Source organism: Thamnophis sirtalis, unplaced genomic scaffold (assembly GCF_051295495.1).
Source record: "Thamnophis sirtalis isolate CommonGarterSnake01/CBP01778 unplaced genomic scaffold, rThaSir2_p1.2 scaffold_2, whole genome shotgun sequence".
Lineage (NCBI taxonomy): Eukaryota > Metazoa > Chordata > Lepidosauria > Squamata > Natricidae > Thamnophis > Thamnophis sirtalis.
The window spans coordinates 144,935,591-144,948,549 of record NW_028261382.1 but is presented as its reverse complement, the minus strand read 5'-3'; the positions used below and the strand labels follow the sequence as shown (position 1 = coordinate 144,948,549).

The 12,959-nt window shown below is 40.0% G+C and overlaps 1 protein-coding gene across 1 annotated transcript in view; it reads right to left on the bottom strand.

Annotated features, from left to right (window-relative positions):
• Positions 1-12,319, bottom strand: part of LOC106556490 (ras-related protein Rab-10) — a 31,243-nt gene extending 18,924 nt beyond the window's left edge. The window contains exon 1 of the mRNA XM_087707121.1: positions 12,020-12,319. Coding sequence (XP_087563247.1) covers positions 12,020-12,170 — 151 coding nt within the window. The 5' untranslated portion in view covers positions 12,171-12,319. The remainder of the gene's footprint in view (positions 1-12,019) is intronic.
• Positions 12,320-12,959: the final 640 nt, after the last annotated feature.

Genomic DNA, 12,959 nt, shown 5'->3' with positions numbered 1-12,959 from the left:
ATGGACCCTATGGGATTTCAGACGGCACTTGGAGAAATACCTGACGCTCTCGTCCACAGTCTGGTGGAGTCCTTAGTTGCTGCTTGGAATATAGCGGCGGCAGGGGCTCTAAACCGGATTGCGTCTTTGCGGCCTCTCCGAGGCAGCGGATCCAGGAGGGCTCCTTGGTTTACCGAGGAACTCCGGGAGATGAAGCGCCAAAAGAGACGCCTAGAGCGCCGCTGGAAGGCCAGTAACTCTGAATCAGACCGAGCACTGATGAGAGCCTATATCAGGACCTATCTCGTGGCAATGCGGGCGGCAAAATGTGCGCATTTTGCCACTTTTATTGCATCCGCTGAATCGCGTCCAGCCGCCCTGTTTAGAATAACCCGCTCCCTCTTGAAAGGGAGGGATGCGGATGACCCTTTACAGGGTAGAGCTGAGGAATTTGTTCAGTTTCTAACGGATAAAGTCACTCGGATTCGGACAGATCTGGACTCCAATTGCACGGTACCAGCCGAGGTACCGGGGAAAGGTCTTGAGAGGATTTTATGGAGCGAGTTTCAACTTGTCGCTCCTGAGGAAGTGGACAAGGCCATGGGAGCGGTGAGTGCCTCCACTATTCCATCTCTTAGCCTGGGGGGTGAAATTATACGCCACTCAGAGAGGGCTCGCAATTTGGGAGTCCTCCTGGATCCACAGCTGACTTTAGAACATCACTTGTCGGTTGTGACCGACAAGGGGGGCCTTTGCCCAGGTTCGCCTGGTGCACCAATTGCGACCCTATCTGGACCGGGAGGCCCTTCGGATAGTCACTCACGCCCTCGTCACCTCAAGACTGGATTACTGTAACGTGCTCTACATGGGGCTGCCCTTGAAGAGTGTTCGAAGACTTCAGTTAGTCCAGAATGCAGCCGCGCGAGCGATTGTGGGTGCACCGAGGTACACCCACATTACACCTATCCTCCGCGAGCTGCACTGGCTTCCTATCAGTCTCCGAACATGCTTTAAAGTGCTAGTTGTTACTTTTAAAGCCCTACATGGCATTGGACCTGGCTACTTGAGAGACCGCCTCCTGCCAATCACCTCCCATAGACCGATTAGATCGCACAGATTAGGCTTCCTCCGGATTCCATCGGCCGGTCAATGTAGGCTGGCAACCCCCCGGGGGAGGGCCTTCTCTGTAGTTGCTCCGGCCCTCTGGAACGATTCCCCCGTTGAGATCCGGACCCTTACCACCCTTCCAGCCTTCCGTAAAGCGACGAAGACCTGGCTGTTCCGGCAGGCCTGGGGCTGTTGAATTGTCCAGCCCCACCCTAGGTTGTGATTGTTATTGTAATTTTAAACTGCTGTTTTATTTTTTTTGTATCCCCCTTCCCTTTTTTATTGTAAGCCGCCCGGAGTCTTCCAAGAATGGGCGGCATACAAAATAAAATAAATAAATAAATAAATAAATAAAATAGGGAAATGTTTCTTTCCAGACTCTTGGGTAGCTACTAAACTGGAGATGGAACTGCAGAAAATTTAAGAGGGCTGTTCTAATCCATCTCCATATTTTGCTGGTCACTTTCTAAGATAACTCAATCAACACTAACTTGCATGCTACCATGCAAAAAAAGATGGGGTTTTCTCATATATTTTGATAAATGTGCACACTTTTCTATGCACCTTGGATTTTTCCAACCATATTGATGCATTTCTTTTATTCTTCCATTGCCCTATTTTGCTTTCAAATCCTCTTTGAATCCACTGAATTGGCTGTTAATCAAAAGTGATAATTAACCTCCTGTCTTACTCCGTTTTTTTTGCTTATCAACTTTTGGTGGAAGCATTTCAGCTTCTGGAAAGACAGAGGTAACATACCATTGTTAGAACAATTATTGTACACTGTGCTAGGGCATACTTTCTGCAGTACAAAGTTAATGCATCTCTCACTTCATCTTTTCATGTTTCCTGTCTGATTTGCCTGGGCGGGCTGACAAAAGGACATTTGGGACAGTATAAATAAGTATGTAATTATCTGAAAATTCTAGGAGGAAAAAACAAGGCAAGAATGCATTTCAGTATTGCCACAAAGCAATTGAAATAATGTTCATGAAAACAGATGAAAATACATGATGCAACCGCCATATTTGGCCAGTATCTGGATGGAAGGCTGTGTGATATATGTATGCATATGTGTGTATCTGTATATGGGGAGTATGCAAGGAAGAAATGCAGAATAGAACCCTTGGCTTTTTATATTAGCAAGGATTCTATCAATAGGTTAAAAAATTAACCCAGAAGGAAAGGATTCTGTTGTCCCATAATTCCTCTGCAGATAAGTTTTGCCTCTAAAGAGTTCTAAAAACTCAGTACTTTCTTGTATATACTTCTCATTGTGCGTAATACAATATTCATTGCAAGAAAATATGTCACAGAATATTTCAAAAATTTATTTGGCGAAGCATCTCCTTGTTCACTTGGACATGCAAATCTTTCTTCCCATAAACTTTTTCCCTGGTGTTCAATGAGGTGCCATTGTTTAAACAAAAAACAGTTATTCTTTATAGTCTGCTATTCTCAATGTGATGAGTCTGCCTTATGATCCGTATAAGTTTAATTAGAAAACTATAGCTGCTTATAATTCACAAAAACTGCATAATTGAAGAGGAAGAAGGGCAACCATCCCTGAGAGTTTAAGTGCTGAATAAAGTGCTTTCAATGAAAATTTACTGTGAATGCTTTTTTGTTTTTTTAAGGAAAGCAAATCTTGAACAACTAAACGCTGCTACCCACAGCTGCAACCCTCCAATATTGCTAGCAAATTAGCAACATGCAATTATAACACTGGAATTGTGAGCAGGAGTTGAAGTGCCCCAAACTATGAGAAACAAGCATTTAAGCACCAAGAAATGACATTTCATCATATTATCTTACTCATTGTATTCCTTTGTCTCTAAGCAAAATGAGGGAACTCCCATTTCTTTCAGAGAGGAAGTTCTAGGGGGAGATGAGAGAGGACTTTGAGATGAAAAGAATTGCTGCGTCCAATTGAGAACTGATCTATCATTTAGATAATTACTTTAAAAAATTGACACTGAGCTCTTGCTACAAAGTTGTGTGATATTATATTTGCAGGACATCCATCTAAGAAACAGAACATTCCAACTTAAAGTCTGAATCTGCTTTGCTGCTGCTTCGGCTGCCATTGAAACGGGGAGGGGGAGCTGGTATTTGGGAGGGGAATCATGATGTCCTGGAGGAAGATTCTAGATGCTGACCTGACCATCTTACTGCGCATGTGGAGGAGGGGAGTTTCCTGCCAAGGTTAACTGTCCGGCATTCCATCCTGGTGATGTCTTTTGAAGTTATCTCCCACCTGACAGTTGGGTGCATTATAATTGGACTATGGACTGGGATGCCAAGGGGAGAGGATTGAATTATACATGATATTCTTTGCTTTCGCGCCTAATTAACCAGATTTAGCTTAGCTTTGCTACTGTTCGTTTATAATTCGTAAAAGTACACTTGATTTCAAACAAATGGAGTTGAGTGGTTTCTTTCCTGATTATTAAATGAAGTCGCAGCTGACAGAATCCCACTATGCTTCTCCCTCAGGCATCATGTGACTTCCTTCCATTTCTCTAATAAGTTGAGTTCATTGATGCGTAACCATTGTTGCAGCAGTTGGGGGGCTGCAACAAAGTCATTGACTCTTCTGACTCTCCCTACTATCCCAAAAACAGCTTCATTGGTGGGCCACTAAAATGGAGGACTTTCTCTTACTTTTTTAAAAAGGGAGAAACTGACAAGAGTTGTACTTCTAACCTAATCATGGTAAGAGTAGTAAATCTGTGTGTTTTTCACAGATGGATGCACCAAACCCTAAGGTGTCAAGTACTAGGAAGTAGAGGAGGGTTCATATAAAAGTTGTAACAATGGAAATCACATGCTTTCAATGTGGTATTTGCTCTCTTAGCATAGAAAGGAAAGGGGGCTAAAGAAGCAGGGAAATAACACCAGTTGGATATAATGCACAAACATCTTTAGTACAATGTCATTGTCATAGGTGAAGAATGAGTTGAAACTTGGACAACTACTTTTTAAGCTAAGTTCTTTCCAACCAGTTTTACCATGGGGTCAAGCAACTAAGGCTACTGTGCAGGAGAGTCCTGAGACTGGTAACCACTGCCCATTTTTCAGTTCGGGAGCAAAAGAGCAAGGCATGACTACACATTATTACCTATAATATTATTTGCAAGGAGGGAAAAACAGAGAATGAGAGATAATAGGCATAAATCGTATTTTTGCTAAGGGAATCATATCTGGATCTTCAAGCAGTATCTCAGTAATTTTTTTCACTTTCAAAAGACGGAAATTAGACAAAAGTCACAACAATAACTCACACTTTTAAAATCACCATCCAGCTCTGACATGGATCCTGACATCATGCTGATGTGAGCACAGCAATCACACCAACAACTGTTCCACTAAGTACAGTACATTCTACAATTTGATTGTGCATTGCTCTGTAGCCGACATACAACAGATGTACATAGCTATTGCTATGATGCAAATTGTGCACTGCTGTGTAGCCAATGTAAGCAACCAGTCTGCAGATTTCGAGCTATGCGCACTCAGTTTTAGCTATGCTTTAGCTAGAAAACAATTTGTAAAAGAGGATTTTAAAACAAGTCACATACTACAATAGGCCTTTTAAATATCAAGTCTAGCTGAAAAGTCTAGATCAATCCACAGCATGCATAAAGCTGCTGTATCTAAAACCTTCAAGAATTAGCTTTAGCTGATACTGCCACACGATTGATTTATAGTATAAAATGTTATGGATCTTATCTATTTTAACACTGAAATGATTGCTCAGGCACAAACATTTCAGTCATATTAAATGAAATTTCCACTTTTTTATGTCCCTTTATTTCAAATCGAAAAGTAACTCGTTTTATTATATTTTGTACATCTATATCTATTTCACAGGTAATTGTTTCGGTCATGCATCAAAAGAACCTTGAAAAAGCTATGCGACCAAAAGAAATGGAGCAATAGAGACAAACAGATAAGTTGTATCAGTGGGTTGTTGAGGTAAGATTTGGGGAGGAAAAAGTCAGGGTCATGCTCAATATTCCAAGATCATAGACTTCTCTCGCTGTATCATAGGACAATTCTTCCCACACCAATATCCACTAGTACTGCAGGTGCTACAAGAAGAGAATAGCCCTTTCTGCTCAGAATGGGCCAGGAGTGATTGATCCTCTATACCAATGATGGCTAACCTTTTTGTCATCACGTGCCAAAAGCGCTTGCATGAGTGCATGACAGCATGCCCACATGCTTGCACCAATAATGCAATGGATGCACGACCCTCACGCATGTGCACGCAACCCCCCCTGCTCCTCTGCCTCCATGCATGAGCCCCTCCCCCATTTTTTGCTTCCAGTTTGGTGCAGGAGGCTTCCAGGCCCAAAATGGCGCATGAAGGGACCTCGTGGGGTCCCCGCATCCCATTTTGGCTTTCAGGTTGGGTCAGGAGGCCTTCTAGGCCGAAAACAGGGCATGGGCACTGCATGAGGCCCCAAAATGCAATGTGAGCACCCCCTGGGCATGTACATGTGCACACGTCCCCACATGCATGATGAAGCTGGGCTGGGGTGATGGCTGGCATGCTTGCAGAGAGGGCTATGCATGCAACCTGTGGCACACGTGCCATAGGTTCACCATCATGGCTCTATACCTTGGCTGCATTTTGAAATTAAATACAAGAGTGCATTTATTACCCTCAGCAAACTCCAACAAGACATGTTATCAGAATATTTTGAAGAGTTTAGCTGTGGCAGAAATATTTGCCCAAGGCAAAAACATGGTTGGAAAGAAGTGATTTTGTCTTTCCCATTTCAATTGCTGTAATGACTATCTATTTATACTGAGCAGTTTGCTGTTCTTATATGCCAAATGAAGGACAATTAAAACTTGGAGGCTGATTCTCATGTGCTATGAGAATGCTCAGTTTGGATATCACTACTTCTCTATCTTGCTGAGATCCTTTGATTCAAAGGTTCTGAATCACTTCTCCATCAGAATGATGTCCATTACATCTAATTAACTATGTTCCCCTTCACACATGTCCTGCATTGATCTGAGACTGATGATGCGCCCATGTCTCCATAATGCTAAAATATATCCAGAGATCTTTGGAAGTTGAGCTGATTAACTTTTAGCTCAATTGCTACTCCAGAGGTGATTCTGCAAAAAAGATGTATTTGTTCTGCATATAATGTGGGTTATTTCATACTGATGGGTATTATAGTCTTGTCCTCTCCCAAGATTTCTTTCTTCTTTTGCAACAAAGCACAACAGTAATTCCCCTGACACCATCCGAGATCAAGTTATTCTCAAAAGCAACGGGGAAAGGGGGGGGGGGGCTAGTGAATAGCAGACAAAGGCTGAGATATTTTCATCATACATGGTGGACTTTTCATTGCCCCAGTGCTAGGGAGAGCATTCAGTATTTGTGTGGCAGTGCAGTTCCACTGAAGAGACTCAAAAACATGACACCAGTGGCTATGTGGAAATTCTAGTCCTACCTTAGCTATGGAGCCTAACTGGATGTCTTTAGGCCAGTCAAACTCCATCAGCCTATGATGATCAGACTTGGGCAACAAGCCAGCCAGTCAATTCCTGTTGCATGCAACCAAATGGGTCAATACTTGGTTCATTCAAATAAAAAAGTGAAACCTGCACTTGCGGGGAAAAAATGCTAGGAAAGAAAAAAAAAGCACTACAGTGGTACCTCAGTACTTGTTGGTAATTCATTCCAGAACACACAATGAATACTAAAACCAACGAGTCCTGAGAAAACTCCCTGGCTTACCATGTGACTTGCTATTTTGGCTGGAAGAAATAGCGAGTCACAACGCAGCCAACATCAGCAAGTTCTTCCTTGTGCATCAACTACTGGGAGAAAGACAAGTGCCGGAAGAAAATTTCTGCTTCAAAATGCATAGGATACTGAATTCAATGAGTTTTTAAGCAGTCAAGTGCTTAAGGTGGTATTCAGCAGGTTCTGACCAGTTCTGGAGAATCAGTAGCGGAAATTTTGAGTAGGTCGGAGAACCGGTAAATACCACCTCTGACTGGCCCCATCCCCATTTATTCTCTGCCTTCCAAGTCCCAGCTGATGGGGACGAAATGGGGATTTTGCAGTAACCTTCCCCTTGAGTGGGGTAGGAATGGAGATTTTACAGTATCCTTCCCCTGCCACACCTGCCACGCCCACCAAGCCACGTCACACCCACAGAACCAGTAGTAAAAAAATTGAATTCTACCACTGATGCCTGTATAGTATTTTCATGGAATAAATATAGATTGCAACACCCCTGACAAATAGCCATCCATCCTCTATTTAAAAAGATACAGTGAGGAAGGATTCACAATTTCCTGAGGAAATTGATTAAAAATTTATCACTAAGTCTTTTCCTGATAACAAACAAAATCTACTTCATTGTCATTTAAGCCCACTGTTTATAAGCCTACTTCCCGTTTCTCATGTTTTTCCTTTTGGGACCCGTAACATATTTGTTCTCTGCACATGCTCCAGTTTGTCAATGTCTTTCCTAAAATATCAAAATCTGGGTATAATATTCCAAGTATCGATATCTCACATAACAAGAAGGAGTGTTGGATTTTGGGGAAGAAATGATAGACCGAAGATGATTCTGTGAAAAGCAGAGCAATGAACGTGTCATGATGAAGAGCCAGTGAGTAGACCAGCTCTTTGATATTTCTTCTCGGGACAAGAAGGGGACTTGAGATTGCCCAGAAGTGCTCCAGACAGTTGCTTGTCAGCCCCTTTGAAAAAACATAGGGTTCACATACTTCCTTTTCTAATCATTTTTGGAAATTGCTTATTAATTGTCTTTCAGCTATTTTGAATCTTTGGATTGATAGGTTTTATAGCATAGCATCTGGTGAGTTTCTTTTAATCCTTAGAAAAAACAAGTTTTAAACACAAGCTAAAAGAGTTAATAAAAAAAATAAACAGCAAAATAACTTTGATCAGAACTTTGGTTTTAGAATGTTACAAATGGATTAAGAGGCCAGATAAATTTGAATTGAGATTTGGAATTAATTAAAACAAATCCTTTCCATGGGAAAATACTTTTATTGTAATTCTTTTAAAAACATAATGAAACTTTAAAAAATTGACACTAGAAGAAACTAAAGATTACAATTTAAGGAAAAAACTCTGTCTCAACTTTCAAATACAGAATGAAGCAAAATATTGTATTTTAATATTGGACATATTAAAAAAGATTTTTGAACAATGGACCCAGAAACTAATTTTAAGACTTTCTGCCTCTATATAGACTCTGTTTAAAGGGAATAAAGATCAAGACATTTAAAAGTAAAGGAAGGAATATAAAGTTGGTCTATCTGATCAAGATTAAAATAAATATGTTGTTAACTGTGGTAACCCTTAAAGGACTTCTGAAATCAAGACTGAAATGATGAGGCTTTTTGGATTTTTTAATAGATAAGAGATGGAATATGGGAAGATCATTAGTTACTAAATAAGTGATAAGTTACTAAAATTGATTATATTGTTATAATTTCTTTACTTTATTACATTCTTATTTTCTCCTATTTTTTCTTTTTCATTTTCTGCATCTTCTATTGTTCTTTGTATTTTTTTTAGTTTGTATTAGTTTTTGTTGTAATTGTAATTTTTAGTAAAATTACTATTAAAAAGAATAAATGTTTCAACTTCAATAGCACATAAGTCTTCTATTCTGTTATATTAATCAGTCCCTTTGTTTCTATCCTCAATTTTAAATTCCTTTATTTAGTGTTAAAATTTTTAGCTAGTAGTCATCAAAGATTTTTCCTGCTCTATGTATGCAACCCTACAGTCTACATACTATGCATGATACTTTTCTGCAATCAAGCAAATTGGCTTTTAATTAATAACAAGAATTTGTTCAACCCAGACTGAATGTGAACTTGCTGAAGTATTATAGTTAGATGTTATCATGCATATAGATTGCAAATTATCATGCCAATGCAAATGTTTGTGAATTGTCATATAATCCTTCTCTTGAAAAATGTTATTGGCACAATTAGTTTTTCCTTAAAGCTAGAATATTAATTTGATAACTTTATTTTGGTACATACAAAGTACTATTTTGTTTTGAGAACCTTGCTTTAAAAATCCAAAGATTACTTTTTAAAATTCTAATTGAGAATCAGTTTGAAGAACTTTCAGATCTGATAATTCAAGACTAGACATTATGGAAAAGAAAATTAGGAAAAATTAATTTAATTTGGAATTTTCTTTTTGAAAATTTCGCTTACTGTGAATCTTTTGTTGAATTTTCATCCATGCACAAAACATTCTTTCTTCTTTGATGCATTTCCCTCTATTTTGATATAGACTTTATCTTTTTTAAAACAGAAACCCAGTTGGTCATTAGGGCAGAGAACCGGTTGTTAAATTATTTGAATCCCACCACTGCTAGAGTGGCATCTAAAAGTATAGCCTGTGCCTAATTCGACCCACATATTATATCTTTTACCTGGTGGCATATAAAATACATTTTTCTGAAATTCAAGTCAAATACATGAGAAGCCACTTAAAGGCACATCAGTTTATTTTCCTCTATTAATCTATTTTCTGCCAGAATAAATACACTGATAGATCTACAAATGTACAGCCTGGTTTTCAATAAATCTTTTCCTCTTTCATAGAACCAACTGCCAATGAATTACTGTTGCCTTTTCCCCCTTTTTTTTCAGAAGGTGGGCCTCTCCCCCCCCCCATACTTTCCTTTCTAGAATCAATGATCTGGCAACAGCTTCTTTAACAGTAAACTTCCAGATGCGGTTGACTATAATGAGCAGAGCCTAGCCTTAATTCATCTATCTCTCATAAAGATTTTGAAGCTTTTATTCAATTTGACGACCAAGTGGAAATCAATGAGACTAAAGAATACTTAGAGGAATAGCGTAATTTATATGTGAGTGAATCATTTTATGTATATGTCTGTGCCATTAAAGACATGAAAGGGATTCCATATATGTTTCATATAAACGTGCATAAAGAATTTTTAAACTGCATGGTCACAATGAAGCACAGACTTAGACTTGCATAATCAATTTAACAAGTATAACCAATTCAGGGTTGGATTATGGTCTATAGTTACAATTAACTCTCTCATAAGATTCCCATGTCAATTATAACCCTATATGTAAGCATATACAATTGTTCTTACCACTGTTTATCCACTAACTTTCCTTCTTCAGCTATCACTATCAAAATGTTGAATATATTGTCTTCAAAGACAGGACCACAGGGTTTTTTTTTTTGCTGATGAAACTCTTTTAAAATAGCATGTAATTTCCCAGTTTACAACAACTCACCAAGACAGGGCTATGTAACACATGTAGAAAATAGACTGATTATACTTTTTCTCTTTATAAACAATTTAGAGTTTCAGTTTCAACATAGAAACAGAAAGGAGAAAATGTGTTTGCCTCACAATACAGACTTATGCTTAGTTCAAACATAATTATGACTTTATTCTCATGAAATGATAAGTTATAAAATTCGGTTAATGGAATATTACACCACTAAGCACCCTCTACACCCATATTATCCATCCCCACTTGTACAGTATGTGGCATCCCTACTTTTGAGTAAACTGAAATGGAATTTATACTCTAGGATGAAGCTCGGGGACAAAATCTTGTGTTTGGAACTCAAAGGTGACATCCATTTCACTACAGATGATACGATAAACGATAAACGGGAGGCTTCACTTAAAAGGCTAGGTGGATGTGTAATGGTAGTCTGAGCTTCTTAACAGAAATTTATAGCTTAACATATCCTGAAAACATAGTCCATATGTTATATTGTATACAACAAAAGCAGTTGACCCTGGGCTTTCAGTTGTTACCTGAGTAAAAAATCTGTGGGCTATGTCCACAGGATGCATTTTGTTATGCATAACACATTTGGCTGAATTTGAATACCTCTAAGCCCAAAAGATCACATTCTGCCTTAAGAGTTTTATACACAGAGTCATATATTACAAGTTACTCAGATCCTGGTTCTTTCTTCCCAAAAAGATGTCCACACGACTGCAATTCACTTCCACATAAAGTTACAAGGATGCAGAGGCACAAAGTACATCCAAGGCAACAGAGGAGGGATTTTAATGTTTTTGTTTATACATAGTGATGAAAGGGTTCACCCAGGGATACCCCACTAATGATACAGGAGGGTTTCTCCTGTAATGGGAATACTCTTTGTTTGCCTGGAGGCTGGGTGATGCTAGAAGAGGTTCTATGGTAAGTCACTAGTGGGACAATGCCCCACAAGTGAATTCATGGTTTCCTTATTTAATGTCCAGAACTAAATCATGAACTATGATTTACTAGCTACAGTGTCTGGGTTCATACATTGACCCAAACCCAGACTAGCAGTATATCAAGTCAGATACATAAACTATAGTAGAGTTTAGTGTGATGTGTGTGATCTGCAAAGGTTTCAAGTGCAAATTTGTTAAATTTCACACTTTGCAGAAGTTGATGGAATACAGATGTATCTCGCTGAATGAAATCCCAGCAACAACCATATTTTAGGGTGTATCCCAAAGGTGCTTTTTCTCAAGAGGACAATGGGACTTTCTAGTTTTTCTTTGAAGACGTTTCACTTCACATCCAAGATGCTTCGGATGAGAACCCAAACGTCTTCAAAGAACAACTAGAAAGTCCAATTGCTCTTGAAAAAAAGCACCGTTGGTACAACCATGACTGAAAAATCTCCATAGACTTTGAGGGTGTATGTTTTAGTATATGATTACCAGGAAATAAAGCGGGCGGGATAGGGCAGGTGCGCCTTTCTCTTTCGCTGGCTAAATGAACCCAGGCCCGCATACTCGAAGGAAATAGGGGCTTAGGTTCGCCCAGTGTGATTTCGGCGAGCGCCTCGGGCGCACTAGGCACAGGAAACGGGCGCCGTCGGGGCGCGTGTACTACTCACCGACGGTGGTGATATAGGAAGACGGCGGCGTGCAGGTGCAAAAGTCGGTGTATCGCCTCAGGATCGAGGTTTTCCCCACGAAGGAGTCACCCACCATCACTATCTTGGCCAAGCACGCTTTGGGTGCCTCGCAGCCCGTCCTCTCAGCCATGGCCCACCAGCGATAGGCAGGCGTCGCTCGAAGCTGGCTTAGCCGGAGTCGCTGGAGAGGAGATCTTCCTTACAGCGTTGGCGCGATTGGCGCCCAAAGCCTCGATCCCGTGTCGCCGGTTGCTGTTGCTCTTCCGTCGCTGGGCTCCACTCTCTTCTCAGAGTTTGGGTTTGAAGGGCTGTTCCGGTTTCCGATGCGCCTCTTCTGTCTAAATGCCGGGCGGGCGAGCTGACGAAGTTCCTTCCCTTTTTTGCTCAATGGGCGCTCGGAACCTTGCCTGTCCCCAGCAGAAAAACCCTTAGAAAGAGCAGCCGCAAGTTGGTCATTCAACAAAGTCCACCAGAGAAGTTCCTTCACCCCTTCTATTGGAGAACTGCAGGAACTGGCTACCTGTGGTGGAGCTCTAATTATACGCACCCAAAACCTGCCAGAAAGAAGAGCACGGCGTGATTATCTTTTTGGATTGCTTTTACTAGTAGTTTGGCATCACCAAAACTATGTTGGCTTTCCCCTCTTGTTGGTGTGTTGGTATTGGGGTCTCCAAGGACACTAAACTGCACTGATTTCCTTCAAATATTTTCTGCAGTTGGTGAAACATGAACATTAATGTATATCATCTTTAATTATTCCGACCTGGTGTCTGATAATTTTTTTCTTTTTTGTCTGTCATGTTAGGGAAAAGCTATAGGCCTTTTTCATTTTCATTAAATGTGCCAACAGCAATCTTGTTGAGGAAATTATTAAAAAATTAATCTATATGAGGATAACCATTATGATTTTTTTTTTTAC